The sequence below is a fragment of the Macrobrachium nipponense genome, chromosome 1, assembly GCF_015104395.2.
Source record: "Macrobrachium nipponense isolate FS-2020 chromosome 1, ASM1510439v2, whole genome shotgun sequence".
NCBI lineage: Eukaryota > Metazoa > Arthropoda > Malacostraca > Decapoda > Palaemonidae > Macrobrachium > Macrobrachium nipponense.
Window position 1 is genome coordinate 173,560,440 of NC_087200.1, and position 24,478 is coordinate 173,584,917.

The 24,478-nt window shown below is 38.4% G+C and overlaps 2 protein-coding genes across 4 annotated transcripts in view; one reads left to right on the plus strand and one right to left on the minus strand.

The window, feature by feature from the left end:
* LOC135219855 (pyrimidodiazepine synthase-like) overlaps positions 1–3,631 on the minus strand; it is a 170,968-nt gene extending 167,337 nt beyond the window's left edge. For 2 of the 3 annotated variants that reach the window (XM_064256965.1, XM_064256963.1), the window contains exons 1-2: positions 3,496–3,631; positions 3,153–3,331 (exon numbers count right to left, since the gene is read on the minus strand). In XM_064256965.1, the coding sequence (XP_064113035.1) occupies positions 3,153–3,222 (70 nt within the window). In that variant the 5' untranslated portion in view covers positions 3,223–3,331; positions 3,496–3,631. The other variant, XM_064256964.1, reaches the window with a different exon arrangement.
* An 18,254-nt stretch (positions 3,632–21,885) lies between these two features.
* LOC135219856 (titin-like) overlaps positions 21,886–24,478 on the plus strand; it is a 242,609-nt gene continuing 240,016 nt past the window's right edge. The window contains exon 1 of the mRNA XM_064256966.1: positions 21,886–22,041. Within this exon, the coding sequence (XP_064113036.1) occupies positions 21,999–22,041 (43 nt within the window). The 5' untranslated portion in view covers positions 21,886–21,998. The remainder of the gene's footprint in view (positions 22,042–24,478) is intronic.

The window sequence follows — 24,478 nt, forward strand, 5'->3', positions numbered from 1 at the left end:
CCGAGCAGCCAGTTGATCGCTGCGAGAGCGTCCACTGGCCCTGGCGAGAGTCGTGTGCACGACTCTCGCCAGTCTTCTGCTCCGCGCCGCTGTCTTGACGGCGAGCGAGCTCGGACGTCAAAACTTTGGACTGGACGGTCCTCTTTGGAAGAGCGTCCACTCGGTGCTTCTCGCGAAACGAGAAGCGGCCGAGACGGAACCTGGTTTAGCGGCAGAACCGCTAGCACCAGGTGAGGACGCACCAGCCGATGGCTGGTGCACCTCTGGTCCCCGTCGACTTCTTCTTTGCAGAAGAAGCGACGGGCCCCGTTCCCGAAGGAACAGGAGGACCAGCAGAAGAGCTCCCCAGCTCGCCTGTGCGAGTCGGGCCCTTAGAAGATCCCGAAGGAGTCTTCTTAGGGGGGGAGGAGGCACCCTTCTTCTTCTTCGGCTGTTTAGCCTTAGAAGTCGAAGGGGAAGGAGAGGCAGCAGACGACGAAGAAGACGATGAAGACGACGACGACACCTTCTTCCTCTTTCCTCTTCTTCTTCGCCAGGCTCCGCAGAAAACAGACGTCAGGTCTTCCCATCCAGGAGGGAGCCGGGGCAGTTGCCGAAGCAACAGGGCCCGACTGCACCTGTCCGGAAAGACCTGAGACTGTGACAGCAACACCAGCAGCAGGAACAACAGGAACAGGTCCGGGAACAGCAGGAACGGCAGGAACATCTGAAAGTGAAAGAGTGGCTGGAACGGCAACAGGTACGGCAGGCACGGCAGGTACCACGGGAGAGCCAGGCGTCCTGTCGACAGTCACCGTCATCCGTGGCACTGGCGGCAGGGTCCAGGTGGGGTACTCTTTGGGCAGCGGAAGTCCGGGGTCGGCAAAGGAAAAAATCCAGGTGGTGGTGGCACCGTCCTCTTTGGCACGGCAGCAATGGGTTTTTGTATAGCCACCGTGGGTGTCACCGACATTATATGGGGCGTATATACCAGATGTGGTGGCATCTCATACGCTGGTGTCGTTATTGTGGTAGTAGTGGTGGTCACCGCACCATGAGTGACCACCGCCGACCCCGCCAACCGCTGAAGCAACCCCTGGATGCTGGGCACTCCCTGCAGCCCCAGCGACTCCCACACCTGTCCCAAGTCGTCCTTCGCTGATGGCACACCTGCGGAAGCAATAGTCGGGTTAGTTGGAGGGGCTTCCTCGCGCCTGGGGGGCGAAACACCCCCCCCAGAGCGGACGGAAGACCCCGAGTACAGCTGTACGTCCGGGTAGCGGGGCCCTCATCCACAACTCGACGGATCGAGAGAGGAAAAGGACTCCGCTACCCCCCCGCAGGGGAAGGCGCGAAACGTGGGGGCTGGCTGGGAGGCAGGAAAGAGGACGAAGTGTCCGTCACCAAAAGGAGTCACTGGACTTTCCGATGACTTCTTGGCCGGCCTAAGTCTCTTCCTGCCCTCGTACAGCACCCACTGCGCCTCGGACCAATTCATACATGTAACACAAGGTCGTTGCGGGAGCACTCTCGCCCCCGGCAACGAGTACAAACCTCGTGGGGTCCACGTCAACGAATGACTGAACCCTCCACATCTACGCCCCTCCAGCCCGGGACACACTCTACGGGCGACTGGAGGGCGCGGTGATATTTCCATTTCTTCCAATTCACTCATTGCAAGAATCAATAGAATTGTCAAAAGTACTTACAATCACTCCTGATTTATACAGAAAGAGAAAGAAATACTCAAACTCAAAGCAAACGACAAGGCGGGCAGAGCGATGGCGAACACGTCCTTCCCACACACGGCCGAAAGCAAAAGTGATTTGTTTACCTCCCAGTCGCGCGGCGCGCGACGATCGGACAAGCAGTTAACTACCGTTCTCCCCTTGTTCGAAGCTTACGACCGTTCCAGCTGCCGCTAGCTACTTCCTATTGTTAAAGGACCTCAGGTTTGTGATTACGTATCGAACAATTTGAATTTCTGTCGGGGACGACGGAGTCTTAGCTATGTATATATCTGACAGGTAAGTTGATTGTATGAAATTTTATTTTTCTCAATCAAAACATATACTCCTCAAAGCTAACTTTCCTCTTTTAACAACTTTCTGGTCATTGTAAATTCGGCCCCATTAATTTCTTATGGTGCGAAAACAGACGGAGGCCCAGGGAGTGAAAGCGATTGCGTCACACTACGGCGGTAATCCGGCAGTAAAACATCTTCATATATCCAAAAAGTAAATAATAAAGATATATATGCGCATTACGATTATAACAATTACATGAATAGCTGATAACAATCTGCATGAATAACTGGTAAACTGTTCTGCAAGAAAGTTGAGTATAACAATTCATTTACAATAGGTACGAAAGTCAGCTATCAAGTTACTTTTTCAATAACGAATATTTTCAAATTAATCATCATAAATATGTAAAATATTGATGTTTTACTATTTATTTAAATAATTATCTAGTGTACGCTTCGTCGTCGTCTTCTACCAAAACAGTAGTTTCCTTAAAAACGTCATGGCCAGGGACCGTCTTCCGATTGCTGTGATGAAAGCGCCCCAGCGTCTATGGGTTCAAGTGGTGTGTGGATTTATCACAGGAAACGGGAAGTTTGTTGACACAAGCGACTCCGCACACATCGAGATGGTGTCAATCTTCTAAGTTATTTAATCGTAAGTAAAAATTTCGAAAGCGTTTTGGTGAAGTTTGCACTGCGTTGGCTACCCTTTTCACTACCCTCTGTTTAAACCTTTAAATTTGGCCTTAATTTCTAACTTTGGAGAAAATACTTACTTCGAAAGGAGAGTAGAGGTCTTTAGCTCCGTTTCTCACCAACAACAAGTCGCGGATGCCCATCTTCGGTGTCAGGACGCGTTATAAGTACTTTTTTGGAGGGTGGCATGCTATGATCGTCGTTGAGCTGATGCAGGCCATGCGGTGTTTTACCCTAAGTACTTTTTCGGAGGGTGTCCAGCCGTGACACTCGGTGTGTTCAGTCAGTCCATGCGGTTGTTTACCCTAGGTAGTAGCTAGCTATGGCTACTTCATTCATCATTACCTAGTATAGTAGCTATATAGGCTACCTACTACCTACCTAGTAACTAGCCTACTAGGTACTAGGCTAGGCTAGGTAGGTAAGCTAGGAACAAGAATTGACAACTTACCTGCAGCCATGTGGTTAGTGGTGAGGGTAATTGCCGTTTCTATGCCTTTACTGCCTTTACTAGCTGCCATTTTTATGTCTAGTCAAATTTACCAGTCACTTTTCCTAATCTTATTTTTTTAGTAGCTACTGTTGGGTCCGACAGTAAAACCTGGTCTTGGTCCGTCTGTGGTTATAAACCTGTTGGGCAAGATAACACGAGTGAGTGACATCACATATAATACACTGACAAGTCAGCATGACCAGGTTACAAGCAAGTTTCAATCACTGTCAACATACATGATTTAATAATTATTTCATCCTAACTATAATTTACTTATTTTATAACTTTAGTGGTAACCCACCCTGACTGACAGTCTTTACACCCCTATGACGTCACGTATCAAAACAATGATGACGTCACTCTGTCTTGAATTTAATAATCAACTTTCGAACATAAGAGACTATTTACAAGTTTCCTATGCTTTCTCTCATAACCTGGCGTCATATTTCCAAATATCAGCGATTCTCTCAACGACACAATAAATTCAGGTCTCTGGCTCTTCAACACGACCTTTCTACTACTCCAAACATTGGACTCGCTACTTGATTATGGTGCACGGAAATTGGGTGCACATAAGGATCTGCGAAAAATTTAACCTCTGACGGCACTTTGCTTTTACTATATATCTTTCTTATTTCTTACCTCCATTACTTTGATCAAGAATCTTATCTATTCTTTGGTTAACTTAAATTCTTCAGTTCCTTAATTCACCTTATTATATTTTAATGCTACCCTATTAGTCCGCTCTGAATAATTTAGCGCTCATACCTAATGAAGTTCTGTTGTCTCCTTCTCCTCAATTCATATCTTCATTTTAGTTTTCTGTAAAAGAAAACTATTGAGATGGCTATTTGTCTGTCTGTCCGCCCACAGATCTTAAAATCCATAGATGCGGAGGGAGAGAGTGGGCAGCCTATATGATAGCCAAACCAATTTGTGATTTAGAGGTGAAATCCTATATACTCTATAAAACGTGTTTTCTCGGGTGTCCTTCAAGACTGTCAAATGATTTATGTTCCATTTATGTAAAAACTACTGAAGCGCTAGAGGGCTACAAAGCTATGTTGATCCACGGGGATGATCATACACCCTCCAATCATCAAACATACAAAATTGCAGCCCTTTAGCACGGGGGGCCGCGAACGTTTTTGTGCATGAAGGTCATGTTGAAATTCATCGTCACTCACAGAGATCGCATTCAGTAGGTGACTGTTTTTTTTCATAGTTATTTAAATCTTTTGCAACTCTACATAATCTAATAAATAGAAATAAAGATTAAAAAACTTAACATGACAAATATTTTATTTACATTTTACGCAATTAGTGACGTTCTTTTTAGACAGCATTTTGATATTGGGCTTTAATGCAGTGGTTTTCAATTTCATTTGGCCTTCCAGATCCTCATCTGTCACCTGCGTTCCAAAAGAATTTTTAATTCGTGTCAAAAAGTAAGTGAAAGTGGATTTACAACAGTATGTTGTAGAAATTAGTTAGCTTGTAAAGATGATATTCTACTGCCTTTTTCCAAATTTCTGTGGGATTCTCTCTGCTGTCAAATAGAGATTTCGGGATATTAGCTTCAGACAAGTCAGTGTGCATCATTAACTATTCGGATACCTCTAAGTGAGGCAGAAAAGCGTTTTAGGGTGATATCATGCTTATCGAAATCACTAGAGTTTTCACTCTGTTCTTCTAATAATGCCTCTAAAACTGACTCTTATTCCTCAAAATATTTACGGATGTATTCTTTATTTTCTCTCATTACTTTCGTTAATGGGGAAAGTGTTCTTCTGAGAGTTTTATAACTGAGCAAGAAGGGATTTGAAAAATAACAAGTATAAATACCAGCATAAATAATATTTAGTTTTGTATATATTTGCCCGAGACTTATATAATAGAATGTTTCATTTTCATAAATTATTATTATATTCTGACTAGCATACCTACACTTTATAAATAATAAGTGTGGAAATTTGTACGTGTGGATTCAACACTCCACGCCTGATCAGCCGTGACGTCATTTCCACACTTCGGCTGCACTGACCGGTCGTAGCCTTGGAGGAATAATGGCATTATTCCTCCAAGGTCGTAGCTAATGGTTTTCTGCAGTATTATACGTTCTACAGAAAACTCGAATGCGCAGGAGAAACCTCGGCGCACTTTTATTGCTTATTTTATTTCCTTATTATAAGTGAGTTTCGTATTTCCTACATATAACTAACACACTTTCCTTCAGTACCCATAAAGCTCTTTTATTATTTTTTATTTTGTTCTTCAATTACTTTTTTTAGCCTCTTCTTATCTATTGCTAGTAGTAAGATTAGCCAGCCTTGTGCTGGCACGGGCTCTTGCTTTTCAGCAGCCCGTATAAATCTAATGCTGTGGTGTTATGGAACAACGTAATTTTTATATCATTTATTTTATATTGACTACGGACCATATATAGCCACGTGTTTCAGCAAATAAGGCCGCCCAATACAGCATGGCTGATGATTGTTCGAAAATGTCTTTCTTGAATCTGTAGTCCTTAATTCTAGGACCATTTCTTCCACTATTGCTACATTTCATGATTTCACGAGTTATGAATTACATGTTATTCTTCCTTTTTAGTTTTCTGTATAAGAAAACCATTGAGATGGTTATTTACCTGTCTGCCCGCCCTCAGATCTTAAAAACTACTGAGCCTAGACTCTAGGACTAGGGCTGCAAATTGGTATGTTGGTCATCCACCCTCCAATCGCCAAACTTGCCGAATTGCAGCCTTCTAGCCTCAGTGGTTTTTTATTTTATTAGGTTAAAGTTAGCCAAGGCTGCCCTCTCGCACTACTATAGGTGCCAATAACGCAAGCAACCAACAGAAAACTTGATTGCGCCGAAGAAACTTTTGAGCTTTTTTTTACTTGTTTATATTTTGTTTAGGGTCACCTTTGTTGCTGTAGCTACCCACTATTAGAAAAGGCATCTGTACTACTTTACTTTGCCTTTCACCGCTTCTTCTCTACCTTTCACGTGATTCCCTTCTTTCTCTTATTTCTCCTACATCGAATGCTTCTGACTTCTATGGCGCTGTGCTGACGGCAGACTTTTTCAAGATTTCCTCAAGTTAAAACATCATAATAGCTGTGCACGGTGGATGGGATCGGGTCCACACTAGGCTCCCACTTCCTTTCATAACCAGTGAAACTTGCGTAGGTGCGCGAACTGGCATAGCTAAGGCAATTACCACCTGAGGCGTCTTTCTATTATGTTGCTTCATGAAAGACCGTTTAGTTTGTTGTGGGCTCGATTTGTTTGTTTTCTGTATTACGTGGAAACCAAAGACCGAACTAAGTTTCATCTGTGGGTGGTGTTTCTTTTTTTTATATATATCTATTTTTGTTTTATTTTATTTTATTTTCACGATACCTTTGCCCAGCTTTGTTATGAGGGCCCCTCTGAAACTCGTCTCGGCATACATTCACTCTATCGGTCGTACCCTAACAATGCGTTTTTTTTTTTTTTTTTTTTGAAAATTTTGTAACTGTTTCTTTCGTATAGGCCTGTAATAAAGGTTTCGTATTTATTTTTCAAAGTTTGGTGTAGTGTGTTAAGCTTTCTGTTTTTAATACTTTTGTTGTTTCCTGCCTCGATCTGTTAATCTGTATTCGTCTTGCTCCCACGTATAGTTATGCTTTCATTGTTATATTGCTATGGGGGTGGAGGTCGTTGAAGTTTTTTGGGGCTTCATGATCTTAAAATCGGTGTAGTAGATGTCAAAACATATTATTCTTTATTGAGTCATTTCCGTTCTGTCTCTGATAAGCAGCTAGTAAAACACCTATGTAGAGTGACGCAACGTTGTTACCTTGGGATTTATTCGTTGTTAGTTTGTCACCCTTATATTAAACCTTGTGATTAGACATCTCTTTGAGGAAGCTGCATTTCTCAAGAGGTAACATTCTATTTCCCCCACATTTACTATTCGAGTGATTCCTCAACCATTCATGGTTGAACAGCTAACGATTTTAAATGGAGTATCATAAGCTCACGTAGGGTAGTACTACTGTAGGAAACGTTGCACAGTCAAGTTTTACCAGCGCACGTTACACGAAAAACGCCACCGACGATTTTTTCGCCGATTTTCGGAGCGAAGATTAACATTTTATCACGATCTTTCTATTTCAGGAAGTCACGAGGAATATGACCTCCAAATAAATGTTTCCGCAAAAAATTAGTCAAAATCTGACGCTGGATTCCAATTATTTTGCCACAACACGGGCACAAACGGTCGTGGGTGAAGACAAGACTGGTGGATCATCAGATTTCAGTTATTGGGGTATTTTATAAATTTCAAACCAGTAAGCTTATATTCATTTATTTGTATACAAACTGAAAAATACGCCGTTTCACTGAAAGCATGCAAAGAATCGCTATGATAAGACATAAATAAGACCCATAATAAAGGAAAAACAGCGGGCTTCTTCAAACTAAGGAAAATGTTGAGGATACTGTAAATTTCCAATTTGTCTATGAGGTCAGTGCATAAATTACTATATACATATCCTCTACTATGGGAATAGCAACGTGATATAAACAAAAACAGAGTATTTGGCCACGAAGTAAGTGAAAATACTGATTACAAGACCTTTCCCCTTTCGTTTCAAGGAATTTCCAAACAAACTGCAAGCAAAGAAACAAAAGATTAACACAGAGCGGAATCGGTTTTACAAAAGCAACCAAGCAATAATGAAGACAACAATGATAAATCCTGTGGACTAAAGACTTCCAGGGCTTGTTGAATTGAAGCTTTAGAAATTGAGTCGCCGTACAAAGAAAAACGACACTCAAAATATTACATATTACCAAGTTCCGAATGACTGTTTTTATCTACAGGACGTTGGAACTTTGGAAGGCCTTTTCAATTGTGAGAATCATGTTGCAGAGTAATCATTTTAGCGGTGAAATCTTATGAAGGATGAATCTACTTGAGGTGATGTTACATTCCCCAACAAACGTAAAATCCGGTGTCAAATGTCAAAGGGCCACACTGCCACTTTCTCCCGGGAATTATCATCAATAAGCCGCGGCATGAATTATTGGGAGCAGTATTGACTGCGCGTATATATAGGTACACACCTTATGTCCTACGTACTAACCTAACCTCTGGTGTTTCAGTTTTGGGGGAATAGGGAAGAAGGGGAAAATGTAACATGGTCTGCAAGTGTTATTGAACGACTGAAAGAAGAATAATAAGGCTGACTTCAAAAAGTATATATATATATATATATATATATATATATATATATATATATATATATATTATATATATATATATTATATAAGTTATTTCCAAGTCATAGCGAATTCGATGTTAAATGGTATTCATGGCTTAATAATTGAGAATATAAAACATTTCCGCGGCCATGAGTAACGCAAATTCATATATATATGCATGGGAATTCACCAAGCTATCATCCCCCATTCATTCTACATGACCACACCATCTCCAAAACGAATCCATTTTACTTGGCTGTGTCTCTCCACACTTCCCTCTATTCAGTTTTTCTCGCACCAGAAATACTATGTAAACAAATCATGTTAGAAGTTTCAGTCTCTTTCCTTTCATTTACTTTCATCATCCACATCTCATCCTTCTACAGAAACGGTGGCTCTACGTATAGTTCCTTCTGGTATTTCAATCTTTATTTCCATACTCACTCCAGGATTATTCCTCTCGGTCTCCTGTAGGTAGGCTATACGCATATCCTGCTTCCGTCTTTACTTTCTCTAGTTTTGTGACAGCTCTTCTCTCGTTCTCCCATTATCTGACACATTTAATTTCGTATATTATAAACTGAACTCCTAACTTCATGGCATTCCAATATTTCAGATACGGTTACCACTGAGAAACCCTTGAATCCGAAATGGGAAGTGAAACGATGGAATTCCCCTTTAGCACGTTACGCCTCGATTAATATATATTGATCTATAGATAATTTGTTCTTTCCGCGTTCATGTTATTTTCTCGTCCTACGTAAATGGTGAAGATCTAAATTTGGAAGTCCGTAGTTATGGTTACTTTTGCGACCTTCACATTGATACACGGTCACACAGATCGGTGAAACTCGTTGATGGTTACCATGGAGCAATGGAAGTGTTTACGCTTGAGCTGCGTCGATTATATAGTTGCAACTGGGCATTCGAACAACGGAGAAAATAGTATTAACAACAAGAAAACAGTATGTCAGTATGAATTAAGAAATCTGGATTAGGCATCATCTTTAATAGAAAAAAAAAAAACTTATCAACTTCACAAACAAGAATAGGCCTATATCGTATAGTAGGGGATGAGTGGAGAAAGCGTTCACCTACTTGGCATGAGTGAAATGAATCCATTACTATAGATTTTATTTTGTGCTTTTATTGACATGTTAACCAAATAAAATGAATGCTGAATATAATCTAGTACAGCTGAACGTCATTAAAGGTTGATTTAGAAATAGCATTTTTTTTATAATACTCAGGTGCATGAGTGTTTCTGCAGATACCATAGATTTTAAAACTAGCAAGATTTAACGTTAACTCTGAGGTTCAGAAACTTGAATGAAGATTTTTGCTAACTTCTGTTAAGCCAAAAGTTCGTGACGGATATTCATTTCAATCATTCAAGGAGAAGAGTTTTGCTTTTATCCTATTTCACCTTATTCAGCCTTTCTTCACATGTTCTTAGTTACCATCCTCACATCGAGGAGTGGTTTACCCTTTTGTTATCTCAGGTATGGCTGCAACTGCTTCTGATGCTAAACACATTCGTTCTGTAAGATAGCAAACGTTAAATGCATGAAGTTAGGTAGACGAGAGAGAGGCAAATTATGATGAACGAGGATGAACGGAAAAACTGGAATGAGAAGATCTCCAATATGAGAGAAACTGTCCTCTGTAAATAGCCACTTAGGTATGTTAGAATCCACTTACGTGTGTTCGAGAGCTCATCGTAGGTGACTTCTGAGACTGATTGTACTTTTATAGCAGGGATTTACGCTAAGTTCTTTTATAATTTCAAACTAAAATAATAAAGAAAGGAAGAATTAAGTTTACTCGGTCATACGAGTACATGCTACGGAGCAAGTTAGCTCCTAGCTCTCATGAAAGCGCCCTCTGTCTTTGAATATCTAGTATGCATTATCTTGGGCCATAGGTGATGAAACCGTCCTGTAGTTTAAATTCGACAAAAAAGATTCCCTTGATTTTGTTCTTTTCATTCTTAAAGAAAAGGCTTATGTGCTTGTTAGAAAATACAGAAAGAAATCAGTTAGTTGTCGCTGAATGTAACTGCCTTTCTTTGAGACCGAACTACTGTCTGCAGCAGTGTTTTGTGAAACAAAGAATAAAATTAGAGAACAATAACGTAATAACTATAGCAATAATTCGTTATGTTTGTACTATATATATATATAGTATATGTGTGCAGCTATGTACTACGTGCATGGGCGTGCGCAGGGGTGGGCAAGGGTGGGTATAATTTGCATCCCCTGGAATTTCTGGAAAATAAGAAAAATGCATGGAAAATACAAAATGAATAAAAAATTACATGGAAAATGTAAAATAAACAAAATACCATGTACATTTCTCACCTGTTTATTCAGCTTTCTATTATTCAGATTTCTATTATTACTAGTTTACTACTGTTGTTGGAACATGAATTGGATCATCCGAACACCTGGCCTATTTAGGGTAGTATAACTTACGATAATAACTCCCAAATATAGCTACACAGGAAATGCAAAAAAACAACAGAAACTGACCTATAACAAAATAACTTTCGCACCGAACTTCCCGAGCAGGTTGTGAACAAACTATCGCAATTTTTCGTGTTTTCTCGTGTTTTCTGCAGGTAGTACTATTTGGGTTGAGATTGCTGGCAACATGGGTGTCCCTCTGAATGTCTAAGTGCTTATCTATGTGTTGGAGGCGCTAGGTACCTGTTAGTATGTACTCACGAATCCGAGTACTGACCACCCCTAGCATTATTAAACTTCGTAAATCGGAAGAAAACATTGCTTTATGACCCTCCATATGCACGCAACACTTGCGTGTTCGTCATGATATAATTGTTATCCTCATTCATAAATGCAAGAAGGGCGCTTTGCAATTCTGTAGTGTTTCTTTCTTAGCTGTTCCTTAGCAGCCACTGACGCAGACTCTAGAGGTTTAGTATGCTGGCTTCGATCTTTTGGGATCAATGAAGAGCTCATGTGTAAATTAATAATTGTGTTCCGATATCAAGAGAGGAGTATATTGGTACAACATTGGTTGCTAGTTTATTTTCGGTGACATTGTGTGGATCATGTTTGCAAAAAGAATATGAATAATTTAATTAATTTATATAGTCATACATCCTCAGCTGTTTACAGTGGGTGTAAGTACATATACACACACATATATATATATATATATGTGTGTGTGTGTGTGTGTGTGTATACATGGTTTAAGATTAAGCCAGCCTTGTGCTGGCACGGGCTCTTGCTCCTGGCGTAGCCCGTAACTGAATCATCTGTAAAAAAAAAAAATGCTTTTGGCGAATACTTCAAGATGGAAGAGCTCCTATACAGTTGTACAGGAAGATGGATAGGGAAGTCAAGAAGAGAATGAAGAGAAATTACGGATCGTACTAATTGACGGCGAATATTAGCAGCAAGAACTTTAGGTAAATGTAGAGAGAACTGTATACGGGTGACTAGATTTTAGAACAATGGATGCTTATGGACAGAACTGAATGCAGTCTTTGGTCGACGAAGTATATATTCTTATGATTTGTTAAATGTTGCCTATTGTCGAGGCAAAGCTAAATGGCGTCAGTGTGGAAAAGGAGTGTAAAAGTGGCAGAGGACACGACGCTTTATGGGCATAGCTTTACTTAGTTTACCAAGGGAGGTGTATGATAAAATTTTCTGAGAAAGCGGTTCAGAAAAAAAAAAGATCTCAGGGAAGGAGAGGTCAAAGTTAGAGAATCCGTTATACGAGAAATTCGGAAATTAAAAAAAAAAAAAAATGCTGTATGTGACATAAACTGACAGGAAAATCTTACGATAACATCGATGGGGAGAGAAAATGTGAAGGATGTTGAGAACATGAAAGTAAATGAGCTCCTGAGAGTGATTAAGGTATGGTGAGAGCTAGATGTGTCGATGGGAGAATGAGCGGTCTTGTGTGAAAATGGATCTCAGTCATGTTTGATATCTTTGCATATGGAATGATGCTGAGACCCTGTGCAAGTTGCGGGATAAGAAAATGGGTCATGAATAAAGTGTTGGAAAACTGCTGCGTGCGGAAGATACAACAATGACTGGGCATGACAGACAAGTAAAAACTGTAGTGAAGAGTGGAGTGGTTTGAAAGCTGTTAGTAAACATGAACAAAAGTAAAATTATGAGGGCAAATGGAAACAAGAAGGTAGAGCAATGAATGATAGTATGGATGATGTAAGAATGGAAACAGTTAATTTGTTTAAGCATCTGAGAATGAGAAAAGAGGCCAGTCGATGAACAGTTGAAACGAAGAAGGCAGCAGGATTTATACAAAAAATTAGCAAGAGAAATGGAGTAACTGAAGCAAGATTGGAAATGCGTGAAGCGATTGCTCAGCCAGCTATCATTTATAGAACTAAAATTTGACTGATGAATGATAATGTAATAAAAAAAGGGTGAAGTTGATAAACAAAATTGCTTGGGAAGCTTATATGGTACGAGAACTGAGTTTATGAAAAATGCGGAGAAGCTTAGAGGGAGGAGAGAGCTTGCTAAAGGTGAAAGAATGGACCAGTGTATTTTGAGATAATTTTGCCAAGTGGACAGAATGGACGACGTTAGCTCAGGCAAAAGAGGATACAATTTGGAAGCGTCAGACTGAAGGAGGAGATCAAGACTAGAAAGCGATGAACAGATACCGTGGCAAAGGAAGTGCAGGAAGGTTTAAAGCGCAGCTGATGAACCTTCTGAAAGGGCCGAGGAAATGGCTATTATTGAAGGATTTTTCTGCACAGAGATTCCATCGCAACTCAGCTTTGAAAGCATGAAAGTGGTTGAAACATGTATCCTCTAGAGATATACCAACACAAAAGTCACTGCTACATTCATCCTTTAATCGCTGATTTGCGGACGAATCCCAGTACGGAGCGATTTTGCGTCATTTAGATGTTTCATGCATCTACACTGAAGGCTCATCACCAGTACATTGATCTTACGCGCACTACACGGTTCCGGTCTATAGTGCAAACACTCCAAGTTCGTGAATTTAAATGCTCTTCCTTTCCAATGCCTCTTTCATTCCATCTATCCACCGTTTCCTTTACGTATCTAAATGACTGCAAAATTAATTGAAGAATAACACTAATCACTCTTTGCCATACAAATTAATAAGACTTTCATATAAACTGTTGAGCAGTACAGCAAAATTAATCAGCACAAAAACCACTTTCAGTTATCGTTGAAGATGTCTTCGCTTGGTTAGGCGAAAATCACAATAAAGTATAGTAGAAAATTACACTTGTTATGTATATATATATATATATATATATATATATATATATATATTATATATATATATATATATATATATATGTATATATATGTATATATATGTATATATATGTATATATATGTATATATAATATATATATAATATATATATATATATATATATATATATATATATAGTGGATGGAATGTCGTCCTTGAGAAAAAAAAACAGTCATATGATTTAGTACGTTGTGGGCGGAGGTAACTGTATAGCTATTGATTTGCGTAGAGCCGAGGAGTTGTAGGATATACCACACGTCATCTTTCCAGGAAGAACAACCTGTGAACTATGAAGTCAATCCATGTATATCAGAGTAATAAAGTGATTATCAATTATGTATTAACAGTCTCGCTGAAAGTGCGTTGGAAAAATAGCCGAGCAGATAACCTATTATCTCCGCACTGTATGAAAAATGTCAATATTCAGGATTGACGAGACAGCATTCAGACTCAAGTAACCTCGGGGAAGAGGGTATCCAAGACGTCACCAGGATTTCTGAAGTTCACATAATTGTAAAGGTTTCTTCAGAAATCAATGGGACGTCCTTGAGCTTGAATTGTTGTCTCGTTAATCTTGAATATTGGCATTTTTCATACAGTGCGGAGATAACAGGCTATCTGCTCGACTATGATCCCAAAGCACTTTCAACGAGACTATTAATACACAATTGATAATCACTTTATTACTCTGATATACATGAATTGACTTCATATTTCCCAGGTTACTCTTCTTGGAAAGATGACGTGTAGTATATTTTATCCTACTACTCCTCGGCACTACGCAAATCAATAGGGCATCGCTATAGTTACCTCCGCCCACAACGTATGACTGATACAAAACATTGATTTTTTTTTTTAAGAAAGACATTCCATTAATTAAAGGTCCTTAAAACTACCTTACTTCCCTTGTTAATAGTTTATTTACCATGTGTGAATTTCGTACCGTCATCAAACATCGTCGTCCTATATGGATTATTCGTGAGTCTTACTCCCTTACCCAGTTTTGTCCCACAAGCTTGCTGAATCTTTACTTATGAATTTAGCACAGGAAATGTGTTTTTGTTATTAAAATATCTTGATACAATGTAAATTTCTTTATACTCCCATAGAATACATTAAAAGTTCTACTCACGTATATGATTACAACTTAGTTTGTCATCGTAAGTGAAGAAGCGTGCATGCTTTATTATACAATTAAGAGTGGCTTTCTGGTACGATGACCTTGTGATTGGGGTGTAAGAATACTATACCATTGTAGGTCCTGCGTGTCGTAAAAGGCGACTAAAAGGACAGCTGCTGCCTTGCATACTTTTTAGTAATAAACTAGGCCCACCGCCAATGACCGTGGAAACTGCTGCCTTCAGTCTTACTTTTTAGTAAAAGGCGAGACCCACCGCCAATGACTGGGGAAACTGCTGCCTTGTAGTCTTACTTTTAAGTAAATGGCTAGGCCCACTGCCAATAACTGTGGAAACTGCTGCCTTGCAGGTGGAATTTTAGTCAAAGGCGAGGCCCACTGCCAATTATTGTGGTTGATGACAACAAGGGCATACAGTAATAAAAACCCCTTTGCCAAACAATAAACCAGTACCTGATGTTGGTGGAGGATGATGCCTTTGATGGAAGGCAGTGTAGAAGGCGCATGAGGCGACCGACCCCTTAATGTAGGGATAACGGTGGGAAAGAAGAAGAGTGGCGTTAAGATACGAACTGGCATCATACTAACATAATTATCTTTGAGCACTTACTGCAATATGAAATATGTTCAGGCTCTTGCAATCCCATAAGATATGTTACGTAAATTATACAATTTCCTTCCTGCTACAAAACTTACGGACGTTCAAAAGAAATTTATACGGATTTGAGAAAACTCTTCATTCACAGTCAGCTGCGAGAGATTCTTTTCGACGGCAATGCAAGTTAATTCCCTCGCGATATCCCACGATTGTGCAACAGTGTCAGAAAGGTTTGATAGTCCAGTGTCCGCAGTGAATATGTTAGTGACAGTTTCATAAACTTTCGCGCAGATGACATCCAGTTTAGAGGTTAAGTAGAATCTGGAAATGGTTTAACGCCTTCAATTACAAACTTCCAGTAACTTGTTGCCTTTCCTTGAAGTTCTAGTTAAGTTAGTTTTCTTTTTAAGCGTGTATTGCAGCAATACAAATGCAGATACACACACACACACACACACACACACACACACACACACACAACACACATATATATATATATATATATATATATATATATATATATATATATATATAGTGTCCAGAAGGAGTCCATGATACGAGATTTAAAAGGCCAAGTTTATTGCATATGATACGTTTCGCACATACATCCGTGTGCATCATCAGTCTGTGAATAAAATACAAAGTCATATTATAAACAATCATATAAAATTAAAAGGAATTCACAATTTTAAAAAATAAAGTCCAAAAAAGATTAAAAAGAGCAGTAAATAAAAAGAGAGACTACTAGAAACACCAACCGTCCATGATCAGAGGTGAAGATGGAAAGAGTTACAGTTGGCAGAGAGAAGCGACGACAACTATGCCAGGTACAAAGGTGACGAGGACAAATTACCGTTTAATGAGGGCACCAGTCTTTTAATATATAACGACTCCAGCGTTTTTAGTTGGTCAGGATGTTTAACATAATCAATTATTGTAAAATGTTCTTTTTGAATTTCAGTCTTGCATATTATAGAGTGGTTTCTGATATTGGAAAATTCTGGTTGTTTTATCCTCTAACCCGTACGGAAGCTAAAGCCTAAATGGCTACAATATCTGACCCTCAGCTTTATCAATAGCGACATCTCTATTTAAGTTTGAGAAATACTATGACCTACCACAAATCATTTAGACATTATCAAAGGCATGACATATAGTGCTACACATGCCTATCATGAAAATAACTTCCCCGCCCGCTACAGAAAAAGTTTAAAAGAATTGAAGAATGATAATAGCTTTCACATTACCAAGGCTGATAAATCCAATAGTTTAGTGGTTCTGGACAAAACTGACTACATATCACGCATGCATACTTTACTAGAGGATGAAATAACTTACAAAAAACTCGCAAAAAATCCGTTGGACCAAGTAATAAAAAACTTTAATATCAATATCAAACAAATTCTTAAAGATTAAAAATTTTTTTTTTTTGTGTAAGTTAACTGTAAAGTGTCCCTCATTACCTTATTTATATGGCCTAGTCAAAACTCATAAGGAAAACAAATCTATGCGCCCAATTATTAGTACTGCAGGATCAATTGCTTATAAACTATCTAAATATCTTACTAAGTTGTTATCCCCGCTACTAGGAACTGTATCTAATTCACACATCCGGAATTCTCTTGATCTTGTGGAAAAATTAAATAACATTGTACTAAACCCTAGCGATATCTTTGCCAGTTTTGATGTATGTTCCTTGTTTACAAAAGTCCCTATTGACTCTGTGCTAGAATATTTAAGTAACGAACTTGTACTGCATGAATTGCCTATGTCCGTTAGTCACATAATTTCCCTGAATAAGTTATGTATTTGTGATTGCAGATTTATTTTTAATGGAGAATATTACCAACAAATATTTGGTATATATGGCCATGGGTAACCCTTTATCACCTCTCCTTTCAAACTTATATATGGAATTTTTTGAGAGACAACACCTCCGATATGTCGATGATATCTTAGTAGTCTTTCCTGTTGGTATCGATGTAAATGATTTACTGTCTAAATTGAATAATTTAGTGCCATCCATAAAATTCACTGTTGAAACTGAAAATAACAATGTCATCCCTTTCCTAGATGTATTAATACATAGAGAATCTTTCCAATGCAAATTCAGTATTTATAGAAAACCCACAAATAATTTAACATATGTACATTTTTATTCTGGCCACCATCTTAATATTAAAATGTCAATTTTTTCTTCTATGTTACTACACGCTTTGCTTATCACGAGTCCACAATATCTTGACCAAGAAACAGAATATATAAAAAAGATAGGAAACGATCTCTGCTACCCACCTCATTTAATTGATTTATGTTATCAAAAAGCTCACAGAAAGTTTTATAGTGTTGCTATTAATGAAAAAGAAATGCCTAAAAATGTACTTAGCTTACCTTACTTTCGTGGATTTGAAACCATAAAATCAATATTTAAATCGTTCAATGTTAATGTAGTGTTCTCTTATAACAATACCATTAAAGATATGCTAATTAAGAATAGTCCTGTAACAAATAACAACATCATTTACAAAATTCCTTGTAAGGATTGCCCATCGTTTTACGTTGGTCAGTCAAGTAAAAATTTGTGTACGTATTAAGCAGCATATGTATTCAGTTAGAACAGCCCAGACTTCAAATGTACTGTTTATCCATCTGAGTGAAAAATCTCATTGCATTAATTGGGGTGATACCTCTGTAACTGCTAGATCTAATGATTATGTTTCAAGAAATTTACTGGAATCGGCAATTATACAAATCACTAATAAAAACAAACTAAATCTTAGTCCGGGAATGTACCATTTGGACCCATATATTTGTAAGATGTTTATGAAGGACCTTAAAAATATAACTACTAATAAATTAGTCCCACATGTATATAGTTATTATTTCTTTCTCTCTCTCTCTCTCTCTCTCTCTCTCTCTCTCTCTCTCTTTCTCTTGCTCGATATATATATGTATATATATATTTATATTTTCTTTCGTCTTTTCATTAATAATAATTTTTTGGGAAAATTTGTGTAAATTTCATGATATTAAGTTGTATATGCTTCCTTGTTTTTATAAAATGTACTGTTTTCTGGAAGAATAACCTGTTTACCGCGTGTGTACCCTCCAAGGTGTGGCTACCGTCAGGCATTTCCTCGTTTCTGTTAGAGTGAAATCGACCTTATTGCTAATCTTGTAGTGTCAGTTTGGATATTAAGCCTTCTTTTGACTATGTTTTCCTCTGTAAAATCAGTTTGCCTTAGTAAGGGTCTGAACAGGACCGAAAGTACTCGGGTATCTCGCTTTTTCATTTTTTCCTTCGTGGCAAAAGCCTTTATTTATACATAGAATCACGTTTTATATACTTCGTGATCAAGTTATTCATATATATATATAATATATATATATATATATATATATATATAAATAAATAAAGATAAATGCCACGAAGGAAAAATAAACGAAGGAGTCTGCGAGATCTTTCGGCTGAAAAGCCCTTTACTTAAGCAGCTACTGCAGCTACAGTAGCTGCTTAAGTAAAGGGCTTTTCAGCCGAAAGATCTCGCAGACTCCTTCGTTTATTTTTCCTTCGTGGCATTTATCTTTATTTATCGATTTATCACGTTCCTAACTTTCGTGATTCTGTTATACTATATATATATATAAGTATATATATATATATATATATGTGTGTGTGTGTGTGTGTGTGAATGTGTGTGTGTGTGTAATCCTTTTTAATGGCCCCATCCCCATGAAAGATTTCCAGATCCGCCACTGCAGGAAGGTAAAATTATCCGTAAGTCTAATACCTTGATATGTTGCTACAGGGTCATGAAACATGACAATGAAGCTTGACATAAACTTTTTGCAAATTTGATATTAAAGTTTTAAAAAAGAAAATTAGTAAGCAGATGTAAGACAGAGTTTGAAATAACGTGAATTACCAAAGTTCCTTATCGTGCCTGGGGATTTCGTTCAAGAGAAGAGCGTGTTTTTACGGCTGCTCTAAGAGCTCAGTCTTAAACAACACAAGATGGAATAAGTTATTCCATCTTGAAACAACAATAACTCCGGTGAGTATCAGAATATTCGGGCGACCCAGACCCGAGAACTGCGAGACGGGTGGCTGAGGATGTGAGGCGACTTGTGGAGGACAAAACACTTAAAAGACATGACGGGCAGAATTTCCCAGAGGCCCTTTGCATCACGCAATATTGGCGGCAGTAATAATAGTACATCCAGAGAATATTTTTTTATTGAATTTTTCGGGCTAACGCAAAAACTTTATTATTCAACAGCCACAGTTTTAGATTTTTACTTGAAAAAAAAAAATTAGTTGCTTAAATCCCTAGCTGTGATTCCTGACACACGGAGAAACGATTCGGCTCGTGTAACACAAGAATGACATTTGGTGGCATTTTATTCGGTATATTGTAATGCCATATGCCTACAATGATGCTATAACTTGGCGGAGTAGTTTCTGTCGTGATGAATCGCCTTGCTGTCTTCCAGAGGAGCATTTGTGAGCATTCACGCAAATAATAGAGTAATGTAATCCATTTTCATGTAAGTATATAGTTCCCATTTTGTTATTTTTGGTCCAGATGCAGTTACTTGAAGTCTTGAACTCCGTGTACAAAGCTGAGGAACGGTAACGCCAAACCGTAACTCTAGCTTATTTCTCAAACTTCAAACCATAACTTGCTTATTTCTGAAACTGAAAATTGTTCATGTCCATTCAAGTCATAAAAGGAAAATTTCTTTTCCGAGCATACGTTATAATGCTTCCATATAAAGTTGTTTTTATTAAATTTGTGTAAGAGTCCAATTAAATTTCAAAAGATGTCTGACGAATTCATTGGAGGTGCGACTTTACAAGATGCCGCAAAAGAAAAAGAAAGAAAGACATAAAAAGAAATTTTTTGAAAGGACCGGTTTCATTTGACGATATTATTCAGTCTGACGAATAGTTGAGGGGTTTGCCATTATAAAAAATAATTGTTGTTAACATCACTAATTTTGCTACTTTATTCTTTACAGTTATATGACAAGGATTATTCAAACCATGCACTGGTCTATTAATTGTTGCACGTTGGTAGCTTGCAATGTTAATGCAACCAGGCCACTGCCACGATATCGATATAGCCAGCAACATTGATTTCTTCTTTTGAAATAATGTCAAATACTGCAAACCTTTGTCAATGCTTGTGTTGAAGCTTATAATTTGACCTCCAAACCCAGCTAACGTATTTGGTATGTTTACATCACATAGATTATCATTATTATTATTATAAAAGTAGTTTTGCCAGACCACTGAGCTGATTTTCAGCACTCCTAGGGCTGGCCAACATCACATAGAAAAGATCTACTATCTACGTAAGGCTTTGACCTTGAAATATCCTTCAGGAGTATACTGTAGTTGCTTACGGATGATATGATATATATATAGGATGCATATTTTGATTTTGAACATAACTGTGTGGGATAAACTTTTGGTGATAATGAAGTGCTTTAAACCCAGACGGAATTACCCTATGCCGTAAGCTGTAGTCATGTCAACCAAAAATTGATCATTGATCCCCTAAGAGTTCCGTTACCAAGAGATAATGACGCACGGATTAACATGAAGTATATGGCATCAATATATTTCGCCTAAACCCTTTGGTGAATGTTCCTTAACATCGATTATTGTTGTCCTATTGTGAGAGATGCTATTTTCGTCTATTTTGGTCATCACCCGAGTCTCGTTGATTTACAGATGTTACGCAATGTTTTGCAGTCGTTGTTTAATCATGTTGGTGTTTTAATTGATTTGTTATATCGAAATATTAAGTTTCACAAGCTTCTATCTACCAACAAACCCTTGCAAACATTAGTCTTGTATTCCTTAGACCAGTTTAAACCATTGCTATCTGCATCAGACGCACGCATTGACTACGTAACTGTACGCGTTACATCATCAAACGCCTTTATTCAATATTTCATGACTGGATCTTTGCTTCTGAAGTTTGGTAGATAACAAACCATATTCAGATATCCAGAGTAATTCTTTTCGATACCATATGATGGATCATGTTACATTACAGTACTATCCTTGACACTCATGACAGCCATAGCCAATGTTAGTATGGTATATGCATGATTCTTAAAGCCTCCCTTCAAACACCATCGCGCTGAATGATGTTTCGATGAAAGGAGTGCGAAATGTCTAAATGTAAAATGATTGTTTCATCTGAATTACATAATAGATACTGAGAACGTCTTTGTTAATGTAAATAATTCACGGTTGTGTTGGTAAACACAGTTGTAAACATTGAAACAGGCGAGCCTTGGCGCCTCGGTGGGCAGGGCCGTGGCCGGGCCAGGGCCAGGGCCAGGCCCAGGACGGCGGCGGCGCGCAAGGGCCGCCCTCAAGGCGCAAGCCTTTAAATATTATGTTAGTGTATCCACCGAGTGTGTGACGTGAGGAAACGTTGTGTCCGCGTACCTGACGCCCGATAACGTGGAAGTCAAATACTCATAGGCTTAATATGAAGTTCTCGGCGAGAGTTATCCCTATTTTATTAGTAACAGGTATCAGATTGACATGTGCTTTGTATTATAGGATAGATTAAAAAATAATACGAAACACACGGCACATGTTCTGAAAACACTTTACCAGCAAGTTGTGGGAATGAAAGTTAAGGAATTTCAGTAGTATCCCATTTAAGTTCATCTGCTAAGCATTTATTTTCTTCTTCCCGAGCCAGCGTCGCGTAATTGAGAGTTTGTGTAATTTAACGTATATTGGTTTTTAGATCAAATTCCACGACCATATTATTTAAGAGGGCTCAAAAAGTCGAAAATACTAGCCCATTTCATAAAGCTTCCTGCTAGGAGGCCGAGACACACCACACCGTAGGTAGTCTACTATAGGTATGCGCTGTTTCGCGTTCGGAAATGATCCTATGAATGAGTTTACTACTATTTACTATTTAGCTAGGTGTAATGTAAGTCATTCACAGCATTGTACCCACTAATGGTTTTGGAATGATTCCGTAAAACAGGAATTTGATGACCTTTTGCTTACCGCATGACTAAAATGGTAGATCACTAAGGAACAGATGTTTCCTACTATGAGTAATGTTATTTCTTATTATTTATCTCCAGTATTTAGGTTGTTTATTGCTCCTGTTTGTTGAGGTTAATGCCCTATGAGTTGGGTTCATTTTCTCTTGAGTTTGGGGTCTTAATTTTTCTTTGTTACACAAGGTTGGACATCTAATTCAACAGCAAAGGTTACAACCTCTAATGCATGTAACCTAGTTAGCTATGCAGTGGCGGATTTAAAGAGGGTGGGACGTATACCTAGTCGCTGTCTCCCCCCTCCCCCGTGGATACTATGACTGATAGAACCATGTTTTCTTTCAATAAAATCATTACCCGTTTTGTAAAAAAAATTTGCTTACCTAGTTAATGATTATTTCAACAACTAGAGCTACTCTTGTGTACGTAGGTCTATCTATGTATACAGAGGCCTACTACTATAGCTATACAAGTATTGATATAGCCTAAGTATATGTATAGGCTATGTATTGTATTTGTGTACCTGTTTTATATAGGTAATGTATTAATTCTAATATCTCTATGTTAATTATAATCTAGCTATATTTATTTTATCTATATATATAAATAATATATCTATATATATATATAGCCTAGCCTATATACCTATAGCTATGATAAATAGGTAATCCTAAGTGCCCCCAATGAAAAATTTGTAAGTCCACCACTGGATAAGGTGTCTGGTTGTAGTTGTGGTTTATGTGTATCATCACAGAAATTGCAAGAATGGCAAAATGATGGGTATGAAAACAAGGAAAATAGGCAAAAGCCTAGTACCTAATAACAGAGATGGGGCTGGATCTGAACCAAGTTGTCCCCAACCTAACCAAGGGCAAAATACCTACTGTAGCTGTTTAACTAGGTAGTTGGAGCCAACCTTTAGCCTTTGCTTAAATGTGGATCAGAGGTAGTTAGAGGGATAAATCCTAATCAAGTGACATACCTAACTCACGCCAAGATGCTACATCCTAACAGGGACATACTACATAGCCTAGCTAGGTGTTGGTGTTGGCATGGGCTGTTTATACACCCCCTTCACCACTGGGCTTCACCTGTCATCATAGGCTATAGAAAGAGGGAAATAGGTCTAAGTGAATATTTTTTCATGGGTACCGAGTGAAGAATTTTTCAAGTTGTTTTAAATATTTAGGCCTAGTATGAATGTTTTTATTTTGTAAAGAGTATGAAATTTATTTCGAAAAGAAAAATTTACATTCAAAGTACTAAGCATTGTATTCACCATAAAAAAATCTAATCAGTGGTTTACCCCATAATTGTTAAATATAGACTAGAGTTCCCTACACATTGGATCTTAGTATTTCTGGATACGCATACATAATGATCGGAATAGCCTAGTTACCATGTGGTGTCGTGTGCTTGGTTTCTGATTCAGGGCCATTCAGTACATTTGGTGTTGTTCCTATGAAAATACAAGCAATCTCCTTTTATGAAGGAATATACTATAATCCTGGTACAAACTGGAAATTATTATTGATGCTTGATTACAAAGCAGTTCATTAATGGCAGGTAGTAGGTGAGTTTTGGGGCATGGCCCACACCCCTTTGAGTAGTCTTTCAAGAATCCTTCTGCTAGGGTAAAAAACCGCATGGTACAGGGGTGGACCATGTACGATCAATGTGTACAACCCGAAGAAAAGTACATTATAACGCGTCCTGACATTGGAGATGGGCATCAGACGCGACTTTGTTGTTGGTGAGGAACGGAGCTAAAGACCTCTACTCCGGTGTCAGGACGCGTTATAATGTACTTTTCTTGGGGTTGTACACATTGATCGTACATGGTCCACCCCTGTACCATGCGGTTTTTTACCCTATATTCAATTCGTTTTCAGTGCGATCACATCTCTTGACTGAGTAGTGAAGCTTGACAATATAAGTTGCTCGT